At 41.7% G+C, this 24,599-nt stretch overlaps 3 protein-coding genes across 5 annotated transcripts; 1 reads left to right on the top strand and 2 right to left on the bottom strand.

The window, feature by feature from the left end:
- Nucleotides 1-109: 109 nt before the first annotated feature.
- Nucleotides 110-2,858, bottom strand: LOC116919468. Its single transcript, XM_032925469.2, is given in 4 exon segments — nucleotides 110-1,684; nucleotides 1,686-2,390; nucleotides 2,460-2,620; nucleotides 2,716-2,858. Coding segments are annotated over 3 exon segments (1,236 nt in total). The 5' UTR covers nucleotides 2,595-2,620; nucleotides 2,716-2,858; the 3' UTR covers nucleotides 110-1,288.
- A 291-nt stretch (nucleotides 2,859-3,149) lies between these two features.
- LOC116919297 (putative glycerol-3-phosphate transporter 5) lies at nucleotides 3,150-5,081 on the top strand. Its single transcript, XM_032925280.2, has 2 exons — nucleotides 3,150-4,278; nucleotides 4,382-5,081. The coding sequence occupies exons 1-2, from the start codon at nucleotides 3,150-3,152 to the stop codon at nucleotides 4,594-4,596; spliced, it is 1,344 nt and encodes a 447-aa protein (XP_032781171.2). The 3' UTR covers nucleotides 4,597-5,081.
- A 189-nt stretch (nucleotides 5,082-5,270) lies between these two features.
- Nucleotides 5,271-24,407, bottom strand: LOC116919394. 3 transcript variants are annotated; one of them, XM_032925376.2, is made up of 9 exons: nucleotides 24,277-24,407; nucleotides 24,144-24,195; nucleotides 23,474-23,528; nucleotides 12,528-12,859; nucleotides 10,871-11,158; nucleotides 10,694-10,790; nucleotides 7,129-7,295; nucleotides 6,887-7,052; nucleotides 5,271-5,938 (listed from the first exon to the last, which is right to left on the bottom strand). In XM_032925376.2, exons 4-9 carry the CDS (start codon nucleotides 12,840-12,842, stop codon nucleotides 5,763-5,765), a joined length of 1,209 nt encoding a protein of 402 aa, XP_032781267.2. In that variant the 5' UTR covers nucleotides 12,843-12,859; nucleotides 23,474-23,528; nucleotides 24,144-24,195; nucleotides 24,277-24,407; the 3' UTR covers nucleotides 5,271-5,762. The 3 variants fall into 3 exon arrangements, with proteins under 3 accessions (XP_032781267.2, XP_045033446.1, XP_032781259.2); XM_045177511.1 differs by having other exon boundaries at nucleotides 24,144-24,392; XM_032925368.2 differs by lacking the exons at nucleotides 23,474-23,528; nucleotides 24,144-24,195; nucleotides 24,277-24,407 and adding an exon at nucleotides 20,846-21,288.
- Between the last annotated feature and the right edge of the window lie 192 nt (nucleotides 24,408-24,599).

Below are 24,599 nucleotides of genomic sequence, written 5' to 3'. Positions count from 1 at the left end.
ATTTTTAATAGGGGTTGGCACGTCATCTAAAGCTATAGGGAAGACAACACTTGGTTAAATGAAGTGTTGTATACTGAAATTTCACGTTCATTTTAACCGTACTGTAAAAGTCACTTAAATCACTCTTTATGTTACTATATCGTTGGAAGGAAAGAAAAAAACATAGCAAAATCGATCCGCAACATACACAGTTCACAGCATTCAAATAAAATTTACTAAGCCATATTGTGCAGTATTGTTTGTTTACAAAAATAATACCCGACAAGGACAACGATAACGAATAAACTGTTGTTTTCCAACGAAGACCCCTTCAATCGAAGCTTCGCAAAGTTCCGAGAAAATAATGAAAATATAGCCAGCTCATGATGTTTAAAGAAAAAAAAAAACGAAACGAGAGTGAAGGAGAAAGACAAAACATGAAAACAGATTTAAGGTAGATGTAAGAAGATGATATTCCTCTTCTGAAAATGTATATGAGAAAGAACCCTAGAACCCTCGTACGGCAACGTGAGAGCTTTTTACCTCTTTAAGTTTTAATTTTTGTAAACATTTCTTTTTTTTCCAACTTTTCGATTGGAGCCATTAGTGTAACAGGGAGCAGTGTTTGGCTTAGTTGTCGTCTGAGAATGAAAGTCGTGGAAGAACAAGCTTGTTTTATTTATTGGACGCGATATCGTTGATATGAAATAGCTCGTAGAGGTCCTCCAAATGATTTATGGAATCCATAAAAATAGCGGCGAAAGATTGCAAAGCGTCTACAATTTTGGATAACACCAGACAACTGCCTCTCTACTTGCTTGTTAAACATAACACCCCATCCTCTCCAAACGATTGTTTATTATGTGTCAAACTAAATTAGACACGTTTCGGGTGTCTAATGTTTGCCATCGATCGCGTGCGAAGCAGGCGCGCGCACCTGGAGAAATTTATCTGTTTCCAGTGATACAACTTAGTGTGACAGAGCTTCATTTCACACGCGAACAATGACAAAGCAGATGAAAGAGAGCTTTAAAAAAAAGGGGAGAGACAAATAGAGCTATAAAAAAACAAAAACAGAAACGGGCAAGACAACAGTTGCGTTTTTGGGACGAGGGTAAACGACGAACTGCATCTCCACTATAATCTATTAGCAATGCGTTTGACACATTACGTATGTCTATTGGGACCAAAAGAAGTTCGCTTTCCTTTGTTATAATATAGCCCGGGATTTCATCAGTTAACTACAGTCCTAAACGCTTGCGAGAGATATATTAAGAAAAAGAAAGAAACAACACTATCTTACCACCAGCTAATTGGTACTTGTCGTCCGACGTGTCATGCATTCCCAATCGAGTGGGTTTTCGAGTCCGGCCATAGCGCCAACTGCAGTAGCTGTCCGGAAACAGGAAGCTGAACAGAATAGTAAAGAGCAGACCACTGGCATGAGATCGTGGCCAGCACGTTCGTATTGAACGATTATTTTAGACAGGAAAACCGGATAAGCCGGTCCCCGGAAGATGAACGTTCGGCACCCAAGACAGATGGCGACAGGGCCATCCCGCAAGAGCTGAATCAGGGTGGACGGCAAACAAAATTCTCCGATTCGTTGATCGTAGCTGTGGTGATACGAGGATTCGAAGCGGTGGAGGTTCTGCTTCCGATCGAAATTTATGTTTAGCGGTTCGTTAAAGATCCGTGACGAAATTGGAACGCAAAGTGAGCTCAAGCAAGCTAGGAGGCGCATAAGTACAAATTAGGTCGATATCTGGCAGAAAACAGAGCGCTGCTGACGGTGAGTCTTTGACGAGGACGGTGGCTTCCTTCCGGTTGGACGGGTTGAAACACCCGAACAGGGTTGATATATGTAACACGTTACGTGTTGCCAGCGGCTGGGCTGGAGGTCGATTCATCTGACAAGCGAGCGGATACGGGAGGTAGGATATGCATGGATTGTTATCGCAATGAAAACGCTCGATACACGCAAAGGGTAGGTGAGGCAAATGAGTCAGCTGGTTTGAGCAGACGGATAAGCGTTTTAGTCGTGAAAGCCGCGTTAAAAAGTTGGGCAGACTAGTGAACTGGTTGAAATCAAGGTGGATCTGCTCTAGATTCTGGCACTGGTGAAGCGATTCTGGCAACTCTGTCAACTTGTTGCTGCTGACAAGTAGTGAAACTAGGCAAGGAAGACTTCCCAATGAGCTTGGTAGGCAAGCAAGTTGGTTTTGTGTCAGGACTAGAGTCTTCAAATTCACAAGCTTTCCAATTGATGAAGGAATTGTGGTTAAGTGGTTTTGGCTGACGTCAAGCGTTGTCAAACTTGTCAGGAATTGAATGGCTTCAGGCAGCTCTGTTAAGTAATTTGCTTGTAGGTAGATATTTGTCAAGTTGGTCATGTTTTCAATCCAGTTTGGCTACAATAAATGCAGAAACAGGTTAGCCACAAGAAAAACTGTAATGTTACTATATATTTCTATTTATACCAGTTCAGTAATGTTGTTGTATTTGAGATAGAGTTCACATACATGGTTACCACAGATGCAGAGCTCTTCTGGCAAGGAATAATATCCACGATAGTTCCAATGAAGAATAAGCCGTTCTGAAATTTCTTTGACCATTTCTGCATCGAATGCGAATTCGCGATCTAAAGAAAACATGACGATTAGACACTGCAACTGTTGCCATCCCTGAATTTGCTGGCTGATCATCAAGTGGCAAAGCTTAAATCTCTATATTTACCTAGGTGGTTTGTTTGTCTTATTTGCTAAAATTAGATGAACGTCACGCTGCAGCACAAATGTTTTGCTGGTTAACGTGCTCACTTGCGCATGCGTTTGTTTTGATATGCAGACGACCTTTAGTTGAATGCAGTCCGTCCGTCGTCATTCCGTCAGAGCCTCATTTTAAAAGATGTTAATAAAAAGGTTTATTTAACGTTTAGAACTTTGAGATTGTCACATGTTTGTAATATTAAGACCTCCGTTTGTAAAGTTGTAGTTGTATTCCCTAGTCCGCTTCATAGTGAGAACATAGTCAACATTTGGTAAGCTGTTATATTTCTCTCGCATGCTGTTTGCTTTATTAGAAGGCTGAATGGTTGCGTATTTTGCACGAATAAAAAAAAAAAAAACGTCGAACTTATGATCACCTTGCTCTGCCTATTACAGGATGATATGGAAATCCTGGCAGAGAGTCACTGGGCGTTGGTCCACCCCCTGCAGTCCATTTCGAAGAGAACATATCGAATCCTAGTCTTTATTGTGTTATGGGTTGGCTTTGGCTCCACGTACCTCTTGAAAAAGCCTCTGGGTGTCATCAAGTCAGACATAGCCGAGGACTTGCACCTGTCCAAATTCGAATTGGGCATGTTGGATACAGCTTTGCTCTTACCTTATGCCGCAATGCAGGTTTTTCTAGGGCCACTGGCAGACTACCTCGGCCCAAGGAGAACTTTGGCTTTTTGCCTCTGCTCTGCTGGAGTGTTTATGAGCTTTTTTGGGCTGACAAATTCGTTTCATTTTTCCCTCTTCCTACTCTTTCTCTGCGGTACGTGTCTTGCACCCACTTGGCCCGCGTGTTCCAAAGCATTAGCGTCTTATTTCGAGAAGCAGAGAGACACTGTTTTCGGCCTTTTCTCGACATCGGGCTCAGTCGGTGGCATATGTGGAACTGGGCTGGCCGTTTGTACTCTAAATGTTTACGGTTGGCAACTGTCTTATCTGGTACCATCCGCCTTCTCGATTGTGATGGCCGCGTTAACATTCGGCCTCGTTTATAGCCCAGAAGAGATGGGGCTGAGTGCTGGACATTTACAGCCGAGCAGTGAAACGATCACATCTTGTAAGAAATCCCCAACGACGATTAGAAGCTGGTTGAAATTATGGGCCATTCCGTTGATCCCGGAAATAACGTTGGCCGTTTTCACGCTCAAAGTCGTTCGCTATTGCATGTACATGTGGCTACCCTTGTTCTTGCTCGACTACTTGAACTACAACAAAGTTCAAGCCGGTTTGATGTCGACCGCCTTCGAAGTGGGCGGCGGACTGGGGAGCGCGGTGGTGGGTTTCTTGACGTCCAGGCTCTTTTCCGGCCGCTCACTTCCCACGCTCTGTCTATTGACTATCTTGAGCAGTTTATCTTTACTCTTGTTCGCCGTGACGGCCCACTTTGGAGCCACAATCAATATCGCCTGCCTCGTACTAGCTGGAGCCACAAATTGCGGACCCGATTCCCTACTCAGCGGATCCATACCGGCCAGACTGGGCGAACGCAACGGACTTGGAGCCGGAGGTGCCTTGACAGGTTCTGTCATATTTAATGGCACTTTAATTACAGAAAGAAAGTAAAACTTGAGCCTCATGTCTTGTTATTGTTCTCTTTTTGTTTTTGCCCTTTATTGTGTAAGGCCTCGTTAACGGAGCTGGAAGTGTAGGAACGGTTATAGAAGGCCCGATCATCGGTTTGGTTGCCCACCAATGGGGATGGATGGGTGTTTTGCTGCTAATGGTCGTGCTGTCATCGCTCGGAGCTCTGGCCCTGTTACGGGCCGCCTTGAGCGTTTGGAGCCTATCGCTGACGGCCAGTAACGACGACCAGAGTGAGCAGAGCTGGCCCGTCTAGCACTTGAACGAGAAAACTCGAGCAACAATTTAAAGAATACAATACCATCCGAACTAATTTGCCATGACAAATTCAAAAGATCTCATTTTGTTGTTCTATTTCCTTCGAAGTAAGCCCCGAAATTTCCTTTACTTGGGCGGGAGGATTTTCGCAACGCCATTTTCAATTATTCATGAGAGAAAAGAAAGGCTTTCGGTTTTATTTATTATTGTTTTTTTGGTCTACCCCCCTAGCGAACCCCAAAAACTTGTCCACAAAACAACCCGAATGCAATGCACAACAGAAAGGGACGGAGTCTTTGTTTGATGTGTTTCTTTGTTGTTGTATTGTGTACAGTATGTTATGTAAGTTTGAAGAAGAAGAAGAAAAACCTTCCGTCCCTAGTCCCTATAAAAATAAAAATAAACAAATCTAGTCGGCACGTGACGAGCAATAATGCTCTCCCCCCCCACCACTTCGATTTGAATAAATCACAAAAGAATGGATCACCATGAATAATCGTATTTCGTCATTTTAAATCGAGTTAAAGTTGGTGAAGAAAAAAGAGATAGACGCGCGTATCGTTTGTTTTTTTAAAGAGTGTTGTTATTATTATTTTTTTGGTTTTGTTTTTCGTATTTTTCTTCGATTCGACATCATCCGTTGTGTAATACAATATGGACCATCAAAAATTGTTTGAGGGGGGCCGGGATTTATATTTATTTATATATAAATATTTATGGATTATAAATGTAGGCTGGTGGACTGTTCAAAATGAATTTAAAGGAGAAAATGAAAAGAAAAAAAAACGGGAGGCGATGATGTTCCTCCGCGTAACAAACGACATGACAGTCAGAACACGCAGCGGTCCCTTCTCCCCAAATTCATGTGTACCGTATTTGGTAGATTAAAGGACGACCTTATTTAGTATAATTATATTCATAAATACTCACAGCAAAAGAATATCGATGACTGTTTTGTTTTTTTTCAGGAATGAGAAATTCGACTTTGAGGAACATAAATTGAAAAAAATAAATTAATTAATAATGTGTTTAAAAATCATTTTTTTTTTGTTTTTTGACTTGAATCTAAAATGAGAAACATTGAAAACGAATACGCGTAGAAAGAGCAAACAAAACAGAGTTGACAAAAACTTCAAACTTTTATATGGGAGACGACGACGGTTGTCAAGTGACATCACAGAGTTGAGATCGAGTTAACCAAGACGACGAAACGGCCAATGTGAGCAGAGCCGTCCAGCAAGAGACGGTAGACGTGCGGGCAACTATGCCCGGCAATGAAGTCCACCAAGGTGTCACAAGGCATGCAGCATTATCTCTCTGCATGGCCGCCGGTTGTTCACCTTTCGTATTATAATTTATTTTTAAAAAAATTAATCAATTAAAAATGAAGATGAAAACAGAAATCTCTTCCGGCCGGAATTCATTCCGGAAGACATTTTTTTTTTTTTCAAATCTTTACAATACGTAATAAAACAATGTACATCCATTTGTATGATGATGCGTCGGGGAAAATGGTTGAATGGCGGCCTTCGATAAAAAAACAAAAACTGAAAAGAAATAAAGACGGATGGGCGAAACTATCGAGCACCAAGTGCCTGTTTCACGTCCAAATGGTGTCGTTATCCATCAGAGAAATACGACCGAGCCCCCCCCCCCACTTCATCCTCTTTAACTTGCCACCCTATAAGCGATACTTGCCATCGACGAACTCAACGTTAAAAAAATGGCCAAAATCCTTTTGTTTTTTCTTCCCAGGATATCCTGTTATCAGATTATACTTATTGTTTATCGTTGTTATTGTTTTCCTCCCCCTATCGTATTGATCGTCCGTCTTTATTTCCGACTCCACTCCATCTAATAACTAAAAAAGGTAGCCCCCCTCCCCTCGCGGCGTCGACATGCGTCCGACTTTCCATCTGACATTTACACACAACATTAGAGTCGGTTGTTCACGCCAACCGCATTCCCTGATTGCCGATCGTATAACCGATTAGTGAGATTATAGAAAAAAAAAAAGAGAGAAACCAAACGTTCCTCCGAAACGAAAGATAAACACAAATATAAGGGGGGGGGGGAGACAGGAAAGTTACGTAAAGTTTGGCTCGGTAATCATCCTAAAATAATAGGGCCATCTGTTCGTTTCTTTCTTTGTGCCATGCGGCCAAAATCGAACTGCACTTTGAGCTGCTTGCTTGATATCGCCATACTCACATGATGGCGAAACACACACACACACACAATAACAAAAAAAAAGGCAAGGCAGGCCGATATTGTAACACATCAATTACCGTTGAGGACGTGGACGGTGACAGAGGCCGGTGTGGCTCCCGGGCCTGGCACGCACGTGTAATTGCCAGAATCACGAGGTGCCGCTCTGGCCAAGAGCAGACGACTCTGACCATCGATCGTGTCCGTCGTCACGCTCATCCCGCCGCGAGCCGAATAATTCAGCACCTTAGCACAAAAATTCCAACAACATAACCGATGCGAATGACAACGTTTTTAACGCATTTGCTTTGATTTTGTTTACCTGTCCGTTGTGGTGCCACGTGAAATAGTGCGGCGTCTTGTTGACGCCCATCGGCGCATTCTGCGAAGGCGGTTGATGCTCTTCAGTCAGCGTCACGCAAGTCAAATTGATGTCGCTGCCTTTCTTGACAAAGAGTTCGGCGCTGCCGAGAATCGACGCTTTCGAAACTGTCGTCAGAAAAAAAAAACAAAGTAAATGACACGCAAAATCAAAAAGAGAAAACCAATTGAAATAAAGTTTCTCCTTTCCCCCCCCCCAAAAAAAAAATTGAAACTTATTACGATTGAGATAAAGTTAGACTCGGCGATCTCCACGACGACGGAGATTTAAGGCAACACACAAAGTTGGGCATACTTTTATGTGTCGACTTTGATGACGAATTTCATTACGACTGAATCAATAATTGAAGAGCAAACGTCAACAACAACAAAAAAGTCAACCTTATTCTTCCAACAGCAAATCACATGTGACATTATAGAAGAGATTAAGAGTTTTTGTGTGCACTGCATTTAAGAACAATGTCAACCCCTCATTTTCTCTCGGCCCCGCGTCATCCTAACTTTCCATTTTCATTTCATTTTTATTTAGTTTCTGCATCGTTAAATAATTTTTTCTTAGAAATTATGCCCGGAACGTACTGTACATACATTATGCATAGCAATGTGCGTCAAACGAGCCAAAAAGAAAAATAAGGGAAAACATTAATCGCAATCGTTCGTCAACATGACGGTCGGTACTTGAAAGCCAATGCGAAGGGAACCCAAATGGGACTCGGGATTTGCAGTTAAAAACATTACCTTTCGCTTGACAAACGCTGCGCCCCCCACCGTATCCAACCCATCACATGTGGAATTTTTTAAAAATTTAAAACAGAATGGGCCACCGCATGTTAAAAGAGGCACAAATCGAGCCAACTTCCCTTGCTCTTTATTGTTTTTTATCAAGCAATAAGACATTTCCTTTTGCTCTTTAGAAACATGGACCTATAACACACACACACACACGCGAGAATAGACTCGCGTTATAAGACGATAAGACACGGGAATTAAATTCAATTGACATCTAAGAGCCTCTCATCTCTTTCTATACGATCCAACTACTTGGCAACACACACGAGATCTCTCTCTCTCTTTCTATAGGCAGACAGATATACACAAAACCCATCGCAAGTCCTTATGCATTTATCAAACTTTGTTTTTTTGTTGTTGTTCTTGTTGATAAACGCTGAAAGAATAAAAAAAAAAAGGTTTCATTAATAAATAAGAGATCCGTGCGTGGATCGTGAACAGTCTCTTGCCAGTTACAAAAAGGGGTGCAGGAGGGGAGGGATTGCACAAGGAGTAATAACCCTCTTTGGCTTAGAATATGATTAGCTCATAAAGCTCTAGACGCTTCATACATATCAAGTGTGTGTGTCTATAAAATGCAAGCACAAAAAAGAAGAAGAAAAAGATGAAAATGATTTTTCATCCATCCTCTTTGTGTGTAGAGCAGACGACAAGCGGAGTAGGTGGATGGGATCCAATCAATTTCATAAAAGCACTTTATAGTGGCGCACGTGCCTTTAACAAGCGCCGACCCCCCTTTTATTTGCGACATATTCAATAAGAAAACCACAAAATGCATGGCATAAAAAAAAGGGGGCTTTGAGTTTAAGCAGATCCGACTTGATTTTCTGCAATCCCTTTTACCTTGTAATTGAATTTGTTTTTTCTTAAGATTGCCATCAATGACGAACGTGCGTCAGCCATAATTATTTAGTCAGACCCCCCCCAAAAAAAACAAACACACGCGGATATAACAATTGCGTTGGCACATGTTATTATTCTTTTGGCCTACCCCAACCCGCCAACAAAGAGAAAAAGAAAAAAAAAAAGAAGAAATATGCAATTATTGATTGATTATCTGCTAAACAGATCGACTGGTACACGACGTTTATTTGGCTGGCGCTACAGTCCTTTTTTATGATGACGATGTCATTAGGCCACACAATAAGTCAAAGAAACAAATCATTGCGTGTCTCGTGATTTGGGAGCGCAGCTGCCACGACCTAATTGATGGGCGCAACACGCAAACTGTTCTCTCCCTCTTTTGACTCTAAACATTTGGCACTCGCCCCTCTCTCCTTTCGGCGAAACAAACAAAACAAAACAAAAATGGAAAGGCGATATAATTACGGCCCAAGTTATTGTCGTTTGGTGTACTCGACTTCGTCGGCTGCCTATCGCGTGGCACAAAGAAATGTGGGCGCGTCCGGGCCGGCCATCAATAAAACAAAAGGCTATTGGCTTCTCTCTCTTTCTGCCTGTCTATAAGAAACACAAACTTTATAGCGCCGAGTGTATCTCGTTTTTTGTGTGTAGAGAAAAGAAGAGGAAGAACAACAACAACAACAACAACAACAAAACAAGTGAAGGGCCAATAAATCGATTGGCTGTGTATCGCATTAACACCACTATATAGCCACAAGATGCGAGAAGGGTGAAACAAATGACCTGTACACGTTCACGTTCGTAACGTTGAATATAGATTTGGCTTTCGGAAGAGACCGATGGACTGGGCGCTGTCGAAACACAAAGAGATCGAACGTTACACGCCACTACTTATGGCGCGTACACAACTACTATCAAATGCAAGGCATTTCTTATATTCTTTTTTTCTTTTTGAAATACGATCTGTGCATAAAACGAGAAGCTGAAGCAAAGAGAATGGCATTTTGATGCGACTGCTGAGCTTGTACGACGAGAGATGGGGTGTTGAATGATTCACGAAGAAAGCCCCCACCCACCCCCTTCTGAATTCTGCGTGGAAATGATAAAAATAAAAGGGAGAGACAAACTTTGGGAAAGGGGGGCGATGTTTGAGAACGATGGAACTGAAAACATTTACGATTAGTCTTTCTCTGTCTACATGTGGGTCTTACTTTCTGTGCGCTTGCCATTCGAAATATGACACAGCCCACAAAACACGTGCCGACTAGCGATCTTTCAACATCAATAAATAAGAACGAGCGCCATCTTTAAATCCCGTCCAATGTTTTTTTGTTTTATTCTTTAAGTTTTTTAGAAATAAAAAGAGAAATACAAAGAAAAGTCACGCACAGTTTTCGTTTCGATATTATTGTTCTGAAATAAATGAATCAAAACGCAGAAGCGAAATGGCGATCATAATCCGGTAAAAGATTCATGTCCAAGCCGACGATAGCGAACTTTCCGCCCCACTTGTCCAGTTGGTGTCGTCGCTGTTCCTCGCGAGAATCAAACGCAGAAAAAGGGACACGCGCACCCAATGAATAATCGACAAACACGTCCGTACTTTTTAGATTGTTCAACGATCCTGTTTTTTTTTTTTTAATCTTTCTTTCCCCTCTTTGTTTGCCTAAATCTTGTTATTATTATTCGTATGATAGGACAACGCGTGTTCCAGAGAGCCTCGCGCGCACAAACTTTCGTTGTCTTTGATATCATTTTGAACGCAAACGTCGTATTGAAGCGAAGGTTTAAACACAAATTCGCTACTGGATGCAGAAGTGGATGAACGTAAGAGAGTTCAGAGGGCGGCTTACCGACAACGTGAAGTCGGTAGATCTTGGAGATTTTGGGCTCAGTGCTCACTTGACATTCGTAAAGGCCGGCGTCTTTGGCCTCTGTCGAACGGATCCTCTGCCCATGTCAAATGAAAACATTTTTTTAAAAAACGAAAATCAAATCAAAACAAAACAAAAAAATCATTTGAAAGTTACCAGAGTCCATTCACTCCAGACGCCGTCCTCGTCGTCCCAGACGGAGGAAGACGAATCTGCTGGGCCGGAAGCGTTTCGAGATGCAGACGATGCCATGGCCGCGTTGCCATTGGCCACCGGCGCAAACGACGGCGATGAAGAGACATCCTCTCCATTAGCCGGAACGACCGGTCCGCCTTGCGGTGGCTGACGGACCGTCACGTGAACGGCCGAAATTCGCCAATCGTTGGTGTACGTGTGAAGTCCAGACGTCAGTATATGCAAATCTCTTTGCCTCATCCAAAGTACCTGATTTTTGATTGTTTTTTTGTTTTTTTAAAAGAAGAAAATGAAGCGCCAAAATTCAAATTGGTTTTTGAAGGACACAATGTCAATAGCAAGGGCTGGTCAGGTACGGTGGACAGGTCAACAGAAATCGCTTGACAAAGGGAAGCCCATTCTCGTCTGTGCGCTGCGATCTATCAATCGGAAATCCCGCCAAGTTTGACGTCACGTGAACGCTCTAGCGCATTTGATGCGGCTTTTTCTTTTTCCCTTCTTCTTCTTCGTTCAACTCGCCGTTCCCAATCACACACACACAATAAACTTGGATTTTGAATCACATCAAAGTTTAGTGTCTGCTAGGATGGATCGGAAAAGGGACATGACGGAATGAAGGGCAACAACAAAAAGCGAAATAATAAAAAAAAAACTCATCTAGATATCGGGTCACGATGGTAACGGCGTTGCTTAGCAACGCTGGTCAAAGCCGACTCTATATATACGTAAGTCAACCTGATGTGTATGCCATGAATCACCCAACCTGTTCTCCCATTTGATTTTTATTCTGGAGTTTGTCCAGGGATGGACTAAACAAATCAGAAAATGAAATCCAATTTTTTTTTTGATTTTTAAACTTTAACACAACGTTGGCCTTTTTGTCGACAGATTGAACGCCCCCGATAAAGCCCAAACTCTTTTAACCGGATGTGTTCTCTCCCACTCTAGACGACAATAACGCAGAGTTGGAAATATCAGATGATGTGACACACACACACACAAAAAACACGTGGGAGAAATTAGAAAAGAAAAAAAAATAATAAAGTTGACAATTGATGCCATCGCATTTCGATTTTGATGCGAGCGGTTTTCTTTTACCTTCCTGGCTTCTCTTAGGAGACGCCACAAAGTTCTCGATCGCGTGTTGCTCAGCGGCGTCCTTCTTTTCTGTGCATGGGGGGGGACTATTTCTCTTCACTTAAAAAAAAAAAATTGGGTGTCAAACTGAAATTGACTCCTCCCTTAAAATAAAAATATACAACTTCACTTTTAAGTTCGTACATCTTCCCCCACCCCCCATTATTTTTTTATTCTGATGTTCTACACCCCTCCCCCCCTCCTTCCAAGAACTTTTTGATTTTATTTTTGATTTTTTTTAAATGGGCAAAATGGATCAAATAACGGCCATCCATTTCCAAGGCGACGTATATAGTTAATGACATTCTTTGTGACTCTGCCTACGAAATGAGATTCGAAATGATCGTGAGTGAGGGGGGGGGGCACTTTAGCACTCTGGTGTGTGTGTGTGTGTGTGTACCCTCATTTAAAAAAAAATTTAAAATTCAAATGAAAAATAAATAAAGGAGGTCCAAAAGCGAATGAAAGTGTGAAAACTTACTCGTCTGTCGGCCAGGTAGCGAACACGACAGTGAAGAAAAGCCGTTTGGCCCAAAGTGGTCGTCACTTCTTGAATGCGTTGATGTCCGTGTTCGGCGTGTCCCGTGCGCAACGAGTCCATCGACGACGACCAACTCGGCAATGGACTCGATTCCCAGTCAAAGAGGGGCGCTCTTTGATGTCCGGCCGCTTCGCTGCTTCCATTGGCGTAGCTCTTGTCCGCAACGTTATTAGCATCCCAATGGCCGAGCAAAGTGGGTCCTGCTGCCGCCGTTCCTTTAGAGTTGTGATGTCGTCCCTTGTGCGCTTCGATCATCCACTGCCAACCGAAACCTTTTCATTTCCATGTTTTTAAAAAAGACGTATCAATTCAGAGAAAGAAAAAAGAAAGAAAAAAAATCGAGCGTTGCCTATTCAAACTCATTTGCACACGACGTCATGTGAAATTGGTGGCTAGACGCCAAAAAGCCGACGATTTGAATAGACAAAATTGAACGGTGAGAGGCGGGGAGAAAGGGGGGAAGTCTTTGACGGCATTCGGTCGATGCCAGACGCGCTCAGAGTTGGGAATAAGGTTGCAAAAAAAAAACACAGAATAAAGGGGCAAAAATCATTTCATGATGAAAAGGGAAAAGGGAAGGAAACAAAACAAAACAAAAAAATTGCTATTCGATTGACACATTCAAATTGACTTGATTCGACATCTCTGCTGGCGTTCGCCTATTGCAAGGGAAGCAACAATTTCCGCATCACTCCCGTGCCATGAATTATTCATAGGCTTCATTAAATCAAAATAGCCTCAGACAAAAGACGAAGCAGGAAAATCAAATTCCTGGGCGGCACAACATCAGAAAATGGAAGAAGAATTTGAAAAAAATAAAAATTGGGAACAAAAGAAAATGAAAACTTTTTTGTTTTCCTTATCTCGGTTCTGTCTAATGTTTTCTATGACTGGGCGGCAGAACCCGAATGTACAACCAGAATAAAAGTTTGTCAGCCAAAAGAAAAAATAAATAAATAAATGCCGAGGTACAGACACGAGCAAAACAATAAAGTTGTGCCCAGTTATGGCGATTCGGCGAATTCCCAAAAGCCACTCAAAAAGAAATTCTGTTTTTTGGCTATAAAAAAAATGAAGAAATTTTGCATAAAAGTTAGTCGCTATTGTTTCTTGACGTGCACAAAATCCCCAACGCATCGAACCGTTTCAATAAACAAAAGCCTTTGGCACAAAATAAAAAAGAAAGAAATGCACATCGATCCATCATTATAGACGCGAATCGCAGCAGCCTGGCATTCATTATAAACGCAACGGTTGACTGGACGCTCAGATACGAGCAGAAGTGACATATGGTCCAGGAAGAGAGACACACACACACAAAAAAAATGAAGCCGAGCTGGAAACACGACACCAACCACCCCCCCCTAAAAAAAACAAACAACATCATCGTAAAAAAACATTATTTTGATTAGATTAAAGCTGACCAAAGAGGACTCTCTTTTTAAACGTCTACATCTTTCAACCAGGGGCCGTTGTGAACGTTATCCCCCCCCCCATTTGTGTGTGAGTGTCTTTGAAAATGATATTTTTTAAACAATTTTTTTGCTGATGATGATCGAATTTAGAGAAAATAAAATGATTCAACTTAGAAAGGCAAGTACACGAAGATTGGGACACCTAGCAATACGAGTGATCCTATTTATTGCTTGCCAAGGCCCGAACGACTCCGTTTAAAAAAAGAACTAACTTGTCTGATCTTTTGATTCGTTTCGTATTGATTTGCAAGTAGCCGACCAAGCTGGAAAAAAATGAAAACATTTTTTGGGGCCGAAATTCGATACATTGAGAAAAAAGATAAAAACGGGACAGAAAATGAATCGATATCGTTCCATGACGAAATGAGCAAACAAGTCGAAAGTATCGTCTTTCTCTTCTCTTTCTACCACAACAATAACAACGTGAAAGACTCTTTTTCTTTTCTTTTGAAAATAAAAGGGCAAAATGATTCGAGTTGTTTACGACATTTGTTCCGTCCTTTGGCCTTCCCCGTTTTTGTGTTCCTGTTTTATCAAGATGATTATCGTCATCCGCTTCGACTTCTTTCCAACCCCCCCGTCCGCCCTACTTGACTCTTGACAGTCAACTTGGCCGAGTACCCCCCCTCTCAAAGATTTATATCTAAAACATTTCTCACCCGTTTAACCCCGGAGACCCCAAACTGTTTGGCAAAAATAAAAAAAATTGCCGTCTGTGCAACGAAAATCAAATGAGCAAAGAACGTCCATTTCTCTCTCGAGTGTTACATGGCCCAGAAATTACATTCCCACAGTCATTACCTTAAATAAAGATTGTAAACCCTCCCCCCAAAAAATAAATACATATTCGTATATAAAAAAAAAAAAGGGGGAGGGAATAAATTCTCTGGAAATAAAACGATATGCTCATGACGACAGTTAGAAAAAATAATAACCATAATAATAACAAAAAAGGTCGTAGGGCTTTAACTGCACCATTCACGCACGATGACGTCATCGTGTACTTTGTTTCTTTGTCCTACATCGTACACAAATCCCTTTTAATTTGATTCCGTTCCACTAATCATTTAAAAAAATATATATCCCTTCCCCCAAAAAAGAATTCATGGAAAATCGTGAATGGATTAACTGAGATTTAAATCAGCGCACACATCAATTTGCTCCCTTTTCTTTTTAAATCTTTTTTTTCATTAAACGATTATTGCCGCATCGATAGAAATCTGTTGGCAGCTTTGATTACCCCCCCCTTCCATTTTCGCTTTGATTGTCATTATTTAAATAACGACGACAAACTGAAAGGGAGGACGGTTATCCGGCAATGTTTTTTTGTTTTTGAACGTTTCCATGGTGACTGGAGCACAAACCGAGTCTTTTTAATCCCGCCACCCACCACCCCTTCAAATGAGATGATGATGGATCATCATCGTCAGCACGAATGGGGAAAACGGGGGGGGGGCAAATCCTCTTTTTGGGGGTTTAGAACTTAACGTCCAGCACAAACTCAACAGACCCCTCCCCTTTCCTCAGGGGAGGGAGGTATTTGTTCCGTGAACTGGAATAACATTTCATCATCATTTCCGTTTAAACAGAAATAAAAAAAAAAAAATCCTCGTTTCGTTGCCATAGAATCAACGGCCTTGTTTTACACGAACCCTCCCATGTAAACAAACCTAATAGCCATTCCCCCCCCCACTCCCTCATTTTTTGTTTGTCTTCATTAATTCATCAACTTAAAAACACAAGTGGCAGTTTGCGATAAAAGCTCAAATGATTTCCTCTCTTCTCTTTTCTTTACCGGACAAAGCGAAATAGCGAAAACGTGGGCCCATTCGTCAATGATAAGTCAAGGGCAGCACTTATTTGATGCGGATCTCAATCGACGCCATCTCTGTGTACAAAATGACGGCAAAAAAAAAATAAACTATTGACAAAGGAACACAAATTTCCAATTCAAATGTGCCATCCCGTCGAAACCCTTGCAACTCTATACATATAACAACATCATACGTGTGCGTGCGTGCGTGCGTGTGCGTAAAGATGCCAACATTTCCCTACACACAACGGTAAAATAAAAATAAACATATTCCACATTTGCTATGCAATTGCAACGCACTAGTTCCTATTTCAAAAAAAAAAAGGCCAAAGAAAACGAAAGGGAAAATGAGAAGAGCGCAGCCAAATTTCATGAGAATCCGACCGGATGCGACGACATCGAAAGAGGGTGGGACGGCAAAAGAATGACACACACACACGTCCGTCTTGTGTGTACCGTGGCGTTCGCTTATCCAGTGATCGGTTACATGCTGACCCAGGCAGAGGCACTAGAACTATCGACCGGAAGCCGGAAATCGGCATTGCTCGCAGTTGTGCATCTCAATTGCGGGAAAAAAAAGATGAAACAATGGCCTGCGACAAAAGGGGGGCGGGAAAATCCACTTAAAAATAGATCATTAAAAAAAAAAGGGGGGCCGCGGTGGTAGCAGAGGATCTGTAAAAGAATTTGCATTTGACAATGTAACATCCGTGTAAACTGTGGAACAGGCAGGAAATGTGATTAGGAAGAGGCGAAATCCTTCTGGGAAATCGAACGAAAATTTGAAGCATTTAACTTTTTTATTTTGTGTTCACTCGTAATTCGATTGGACCGAAAAGAATCAGTCGAGTGGAGAGAGTCCGCCAATTGCGCAAAGTTTGCCATCGCATCCAGCGCTGGAAGAAAGCAAAAAAGGGAGGGATATCTATAACAATACGCTAACCTTCGTGTTCTATCCCGTTACACACGTCCAACCCTTCCCATCCCCCCTTTTTTTTTTCCCCCATCCCATCGATTCGAAATCCCGTCCCAAAAGGGAACGAACAAGAAGAAAAAAACAAAAACAAAAACAAAAACTGGACGGGTCAAGCCCGTCGCCGGTGGGTGCCCGGAAGGGAAGACGGATGATATTAGGCTTTGCCTATGCAATCGGACAGCTTTACGGACAACAAACAAAATCAAATAAATAAATAAAAAAGAAAATGAATAAATAAAAAATGGCAAATATTTCCCCGCCCGATCCAATCTGCTCTTGGTGGTGACGGATCGATTTCTTTTGTTACGGCACGTTATACGTCAAGGCCCTCCATCTTTTTTCTTGAACGTGTATCGATATACTGTCTATAAATATGTTTGCCATTGGTGCCCGTTGCCGGCCGTCTCTCTCACTTCGTCTTGATCCAAATGCTTTACAAAGTAGAGAAGGCGGCGGAGGCCAGGGCCGGGTCTAATCCATCATGCGGATGGATGAATTCGGGGAATATCGCATAAATACGGCAGGAATTCATCTGTGCGCCCTGCGTGCTGGTCGCAGCCAAAGGGAAGAGGTCGGCGGATGGCAGTCGGCCGAGAGAAAAGCGCGTAGCTCAAAAGATAAATCGAATCAATCAATAAACGAACACAACTCGCAACGCGCATCCGTCCAATATGCGGGGCACAAATGAAAATGAGAAATACATATTTACACACATAGTTTAGTCAAATTATAAAAAAAAGGGGAAAAGAAAGGGCTTTACGGAGAGACACCATCTGTTCCGTTACGATGGATAGACACAGTTGCACCGTTAAACTGGGTAGCATTTTCAAGTTTCTTTTTTTTTTAATCAAATCTTTTGTTTCATCTCCAATTCTGATAACGGCGTTGTCAGGAAAAAAACAAAAACAAACAAAAACAAATCATTTTTGATTTGAAACCAATTTTGTGTTTGTTTACATGAAATGCGGGCAAAAAGGGCGGCAATTTCGAATGTTTGAAATTTGTGTGTGCGTGGTGCAAAATCAAATCGAAAATGAATAAACATCAAAACTAAAAGTTGAAAATGCAACATTGACGTTTCTTAAAAACCACAAACAAAAGGAGACACACAGTTGGTCTACTGCGTCTAATCAAAATATTATGAAAAGCCTCCAGTTACAAACAGAAAGCAAATGAAACAAGACAAACTGTCTGTTGTCCTTCTTCCTTTCTATTTCTTATTTTTTTCTTTTCTTTTAGCCCATCATCCCCGACATATAAGAGGATTAAATGGATGAAGGAATGATTCTTTCTGTTTCCCCTGACCGAGTCTGGTTCGTATACATCACAAAAGCTCCAACAGAGAGGAGACTTTTATCTTCCGTCTTTCTTATCCATCAACCCTTTTTTCTTTCGATTTTCTTTTTGTTTTTTCCTCTTCATTTCTATTAAGAACAAACGCTAGGCAACGGCCTGTCCCCATCTTTCTAACGAATTGATGGAAAGTGATGAAAACAAAAAAAAGATTTTGACCCACCAATCATTTCAGGTGAATAGGAAGGAGATGAAAAAAAGGTACATCCATCACATCGCTCTTTTCACCGATGTGATGGATGATGCCGACAAAGACACACGGAGAAGAGTATTAACAGGCTCTACTTCATATCGATGTATATATATATATATATATCTACTATTTATATACGATTTGTTTTTAAATAAAATGCATTAGAACTCCGTGACTGGCGCACACGGACCATCTTTGCAGGGACGGCTCTATCCGGACGACGATGGATAGAAGCCTCAAGGAAAGAGAGATGGTGAGGATAGAAAGAAAAAGAGAAGAGAGAGGAGGACCTTAATGTCGACGACGACAACGTTTTTCGATGGCTGAAACGTAAAGAGAAACGAGATCGATGGATTTCTCTTCTTCACGCTCTCAAAGCTACCACTCCCGATCGATAATATCGGCGTTTTTCATAGACAGACAGGAAAGAATAAATTTTTTTTTTTGTATTTTTGCTTTATTCATTCACATGTTAAGGTCTTTTGTCGGATCATTTTTCCGACTTTTTTCTTCTTCTTCTTGAAAACGAGAGAAATGCCCTACATTACCGTCGTATTTCTATTCAACATTTTATTTAAATATTCGATTTAATAAATTTAAAAAACGCGCCTTTTTTTGTTGTTCCTTCCTGGCGCCCAAATCGAATCGTGCCGCCTTATACCTATCAAGGTAAAACTGTCAACTCGACCGTTACAAGTTTAAAAAAATAAACGCACGTTTTGACTGTTATTGAAAAAGAACGTCGATACGTCAGGCCGTTCATTACTATACGTTTGTAACATTTTCGTTGCCATCAAACGGGCATTTCGTTCTTCTTCACCTATCGATCTGACAGCTCGTTCCAAATGATTATGCCGAAAGAAGGTTGGGGGAGGGAGGGGGGAGCAAACTTGTTGATTTTTCTTACTGCGACTTGAGCTCGACTTTAGCCTTCTCTTGTTTCATTCGTAACGAAGAAGCTCGAAACATTTCACTTTCGACGTAAATGGATTATTGCTACTGGAGCCGTTTCCCTCTGCCAGCATATCCTGGAAAAAAGGAAGGGAAACTTGCAAACGCATTAGAAATGCCTCCCAGGTAACGACGTCAACGTCTTCTAATAATTCAACCCAACCCCCGTACTCATCATGTCTCTCTCTCTCTCCTTCATTTCTTTCCTATCCCTCCCAAGAAAAAGAATATATATTTTTTTTAAACTCTGTTAATCCAATTATCGTCAAAAAAACACGTGCGGGGCGGAAAGAAGTCAATACAACGGCTATATCGACGTGGCAAAAAGGCATAGTGTTAAAAAATGGTGTGTGAGATCGAGAGCCACTACCTTGCGATTCACTTGGCCATTGTTTACATTGGGAAATAAAAGAAAGCCCATCCACTCCAAAAAGTCCGTGCGTTCATAGTGGCAAAGATAATCGATCAAAACGTAAAAGAGCTTATTGTATACAGTGCTGCAGTCTCTTACTCGTGTTACTAGACACTGTTTATCAGGCCGTGTGTGTGTGGTGACTCATCGATCACACAGCAAGACGCAACCACCAGACAGACAGACACACGTAGACACACATGTTCCTCTTAAATAATAATAAATAAAAAAGAAACGTTTCCATTTCTGTTTCACTTGCAGATGACATCTATATATAGGATTCCGGTCAGTCCGCCATTCCTCTTTTTTTTTATACGTCCATGAAACAACTTCCAGATTGGAAAGTGCCATCGCAACGAGCATAAAAGAAGAGGAAGTGACATGGCGGATCGAACTCTGTCGCCTTGGAACGCACCCCCGTGTCCCTAATAGCGGAACCCCACCACCTTTTGTTGCGAGTGTCTATTGTATGGGAGATCTAATACAAGCGATTGTGTGTGTGTGTGTCTGTGTGTGTGTATTTGTTTCTTTTTCGTCGTCCAATGTCGACGAGAAATTTTGTCCTATCCACTAAGAGCAAAGTAATTCGTGTAATTTTTCGATGAAAATTGGCAATGATGTTCAAGTCAAAGGGGAACAATGGCCGTTTTGGTTGAGCCTCGTCCAAATCGAGTTCAACGAGACGTGAAAAACTAATTGGGACGTTAATTTTTACAATCAGTTTGTTTGTTTGTTTTTTTTTACAATGGCAACATCGCATTTCACCTAAGATTCCTCAAAAAATGTCCCGGAAACGAAGAAATTCACGGGGATGTCCGTGCACACGCGTCGCGATCTCCTTTTGTTCCATTCAACACCTCACCCCCCCCCCCACCCCTCCACAACGAACATTCGGCAATGGCATTTTCCCACAGACGTTCAACTTCCGATCAAATCTCTGAAAGCATCTCGGCAATGGCCACATATGCTCTCAGCCACAACTGTCAATGCGCCCCCCCCCCTTCCCATCCACCGCTTTTTAATTAAAACCGCACCGTCGAGTCAGCGAGCGAATTTTCAATTGGAATGAGACGAAAGCCACTGACCGATGATGATGAGGAAGAAACGCAGGAAAACGGGCGTCGACGACCAGCTGTTCATTGTGAATCAAAACAATAGAATTGCAAACTTTGCGTCCAAAAGTGATGCGATTTCAAACGACTTTTCGCAAGGCTCCGATTCAATTCGAATCCATTCCGAAATTCACATTTTCATCCCAATCACGCGTCACTTAGATGGCACTAATCTTTTTGTTTTTTTCTTTTTTAACTTGAAAAGAATCAATTTTTTAAACAAACAAAACACGGCGCAATTTTTTTTTTCAAACCACCCCCTTCCCCACGAAAATAAACAAAAATTAAAAATAAAAAAGCGACACAAGAACCGACACGGGGGGAAAAATGTTGAAGCGACCGGTTCGAGCTGCGTCACGTTGACGACTGCGGGCGGAAGTAAAAAAAAATAAATAAATAAAAGGGATGGGTGCGCGTATATACACACACACAAAAGCTACCCACCTCCCCCTCCGCCGGCGCGCGGTTGGAAGAGCACGAATCCTGCGCTCACCTTTGCCTACACACATCGAAAAACGAAGCTCAAACGATTGTAAAAAGAAAAAGAACGAAACATTTGAATTTGAAGAGAAACTCGTACGTCAAAACTTTTGCATCGAGAGTTTTCTTGAACGAGACGTTTCACGTTTGATCGCGCACTCGGTGGCATCGAGACTCACAAAAAAAAGGGTGGGGGGGAGGTAAATTGAATGCAACAAAGACTTTGATTTCTAGGCACAAGTAAGCTCCGCCCACTGCTCGTTTACTCCCGTTTCGCCACTCGAACATGTTGAAAGCGAACAGCTTTTGATCTCGCGGCCGTGATACTTGGTGCGATGCCACCCTCATCGTCCGTGCATAGAATAGGCAAATGCCACTCGTGCGTCTGTCTAATTGAGTATAGCCAAAAACAAAGTTGCTGCTCGAATCTCAAAGCCAGTCCATTCGCAATTGATGGAAGCGATTTAGAAAAACAATAAATTCGAAAAAACACATCGAGATTAGACGGAAACGAGAGAGATGGAGGGCGAGAAAGCTTCGTCAAGTTTCTGCTTTGGCCATTATCGGCCGAGACGTTCGGTCAACTGTGAAATGGGAAACGAGAGAGACCGCGGCCATAGACACACACACACACCAGGGACAATGAAAGGACCAGTGCCCTTGACGTCACTTATATATAGCAAAACAAAGGAAGACACGCCAGTAGAGCAGATGGCCGGTTTCGACGAAATTCACAATGGATACGCACCGATGCCTTTGCGAGTCTAATCGATTGACAATCCAATAGTTCCAGTATAGCAGCAGTAGTCGACAGTTAAGAGTCTTCCATGTTTCTACTACACCCTTGCCAACCCCCCTCCCCAAAAAAGAAAAAGACGAATCCCTTCCATGTGTCTTTCCTGCTCGTGTATCGTGTCGAGGCGGCCGAGGGAAAAGGAAAAAGAAAGGCAGACACTTATTTTCACACGAGCTGTTCATCTTACTTAACGGTGCGGAATCACCCAATAGCCTATGAGACCATCGACCGGCTGCAGGGCGGGCGGGGGGACGCAAGAAAATCGAGAACGAAAAAAAAAGCAAAAGAATCGATGCAACAATAAATTTTGAAGAAAGAAAAGTCTGTGATGTCTTCCGTGTTCCATTTGCAAATTGCAAATGGAAAATCAACAGTCAATCTTATACGACTCGAAAAGATATTCAAGCCATTGGAGATGGAAAACTAAAATTGCCTTTCCCTTATTTCCTAGTGTTGTGTGTGTGTGTGTGATGTATCGTATGTAAAAGATGTTGGTATAGTACCACCATAGATAATGGCCTGGAGAGGATGGATCCTTGAATTCTCTTTTTTGCAGCAGCAGCACAGGCAACGGCAGATCCCTAATTGATGCTACTATTCGTGCGGCAACAATTTCGTGGTGGGTCCTAATGAGAAAAATCCCTTTTCTATTTTTCAAGAGGCTCTTTGTCCCGATATAAAATATCTAAAAAAAAAAAGGGGGAGAGGGAGTTGGTCTATAACAAACAAGAACGTCTGCTGTCCCATTTTTACGAACTAAACTGAAGCTTTTCAGATGGCATATGTGTGTATGTATAGGCCTCTATAATACATGTCGAAAAAAAATAAAAGCAGGGCACATATATGCACTCGAAAGTTGCATCTATATAAATATATGCTTTGGGTAGTAGAATAAAAGAGTGTTATTATTATTCTCTCTAGCTGCTTTCTCTCTAGTTGATACTTATTTGCAACAACCCTAAGACGAAGAGTTTTACGACGCCCTTTTTCCCCACTCGTATGGCTTTTTCCTCCTTCATTCTCTCGTTTTTCTTTTGTTTCCAGCTTTTATGTACATATGGTGCGCACATGTGTAGGCAATATATGATATATATATTCCATGTACACGGGATAAGCCCTCTCGTGCGCACAAGTCATGCAGGCAACTTATTCAAAGATTCATGACGAAGCGACAACAGGGAGGCTCAATAAGTTTTGATTTGATGTCACATGTTTTTAGCGCAAAGGGGAATTGACGAGGGGACGCTAATATGCGGAACAATGTAGCACGACTTGACCCAAGTCGTCGTGGAAAACAATGGGATACATCATAATAGTGGCCCTACCTTTTGGCTGCTCACTTTGGTTTGGGATGTAGCATCAGTTATTGACCCAGCAGACCTGAAAGAAAGTTACAGTTTGTTAGGTGACATGTCAAAGTCTCGTATTTGCAAACATGCAAAATTCTGGGGAAATGAAAAGTTGGGCTACTGCTTAGTTGGACACAGACTATCTGAACCAGATATAATACTGTGTAGCACAACTTTATATCGTATTAGCCATAGCTAGGTTTGCAAACACAAATCCACTACGTCATGATGCAGGGTGGTTGTACAAATAAAACAAGCATGTTGTAATGTTTGTTTCATGTCAACTTGGAAATGCAGGACAAAGCAAAGTTTTCATTCTTTACAGTTTAGGCTCAACATTTTTCTATGGTCTTCTTTTTACTGTTGTTGTCACACACCTGACTGGGTTCGAAACCTCACAGAGATGATGGAATAAACTACGGTTAAGAAAACAACTTGTTTTCCATGATTGACATGAAATAAATATTCAACATGTCTATGATTACTTGTGCTTCCTTTCAAGGAATCAATTACACGAAAGATGTGAAAATCTAGAACTGGCTTACTATAATAAAATGGGATGAAGGTTGGTTATTTCATCTTTGGGAAAGAAAAATAAATACTTACTTTCACCCAATTTGTTCTAGGTTATTCAAGACTATTTTACCTGATACCACGTGTGAGAATTGGAATCCGAATGCCAGGGCAGGTCTATCGTTCTAGATATTAACAAAACGTGGTTGCCCTTCAACCGATTCACATACTCGAGAAATGCCAGTTTAATAATCTGTAGTGTCAACCTTTATGTTTTTTCTTGGAAACCTCGAATACCTCCGGTAGCTCTCAAATTCATCTACAAGCAAAACACAATCTAGAAACTAGAGAGAGCGAATTCCACGTTTTCAAATTATTTGGAAAAAAAAAGAAAAAATTTCTGGAATTTTCTGCCAACAACGCCATCCATCGGCTAAGATTAGAACGCAATGTCTTTATCGTAAAGAAAATAAAATCCCAAAACGTCGTGATCGTCTCGGTATTTCGTGACTCGTGGCGGATAATTAGCGCATCAACTATGGTAGAGGGGGAAAACAGATGACTCCACGAAGCGTGATGGTCAAATCAG

Source organism: Daphnia magna, linkage group LG1 (assembly GCF_020631705.1).
Source record: "Daphnia magna isolate NIES linkage group LG1, ASM2063170v1.1, whole genome shotgun sequence".
Taxonomy (NCBI): domain Eukaryota; kingdom Metazoa; phylum Arthropoda; class Branchiopoda; order Diplostraca; family Daphniidae; genus Daphnia; species Daphnia magna.
The sequence above is the reverse complement of the archived record's forward strand: the minus strand, read 5'-3'. Positions and strand labels throughout refer to the sequence as shown.

Coding starts and splice junctions, on each gene's coding strand:
- LOC116919297 (XM_032925280.2), top strand. CDS start 3,150: ATGGAAATCCTGGCAGAGAGTCACTGGGCGTTGGTCCACCCCCTGCAG. Junction 4,279..4,381: donor AGCCGGAGGTGCCTTGACAG/GTTCTGTCATAT, acceptor TTATTGTGTAAG/GCCTCGTTAACGGAGCTGGA.
- LOC116919394 (XM_032925368.2), bottom strand. CDS start 20,900: ATGAACAGCTGGTCGTCGACGCCCGTTTTCCTGCGTTTCTTCCTCATC. Junction 12,860..20,845: donor TTTCTTCCTCATCATCATCG/GTCAGTGGCTTT, acceptor GGAAATGAAAAG/GTTTCGGTTGGCAGTGGATG. Junction 7,053..7,128: donor CGTGGCACCACAACGGACAG/GTAAACAAAATC, acceptor TTTTGTGCTAAG/GTGCTGAATTATTCGGCTCG.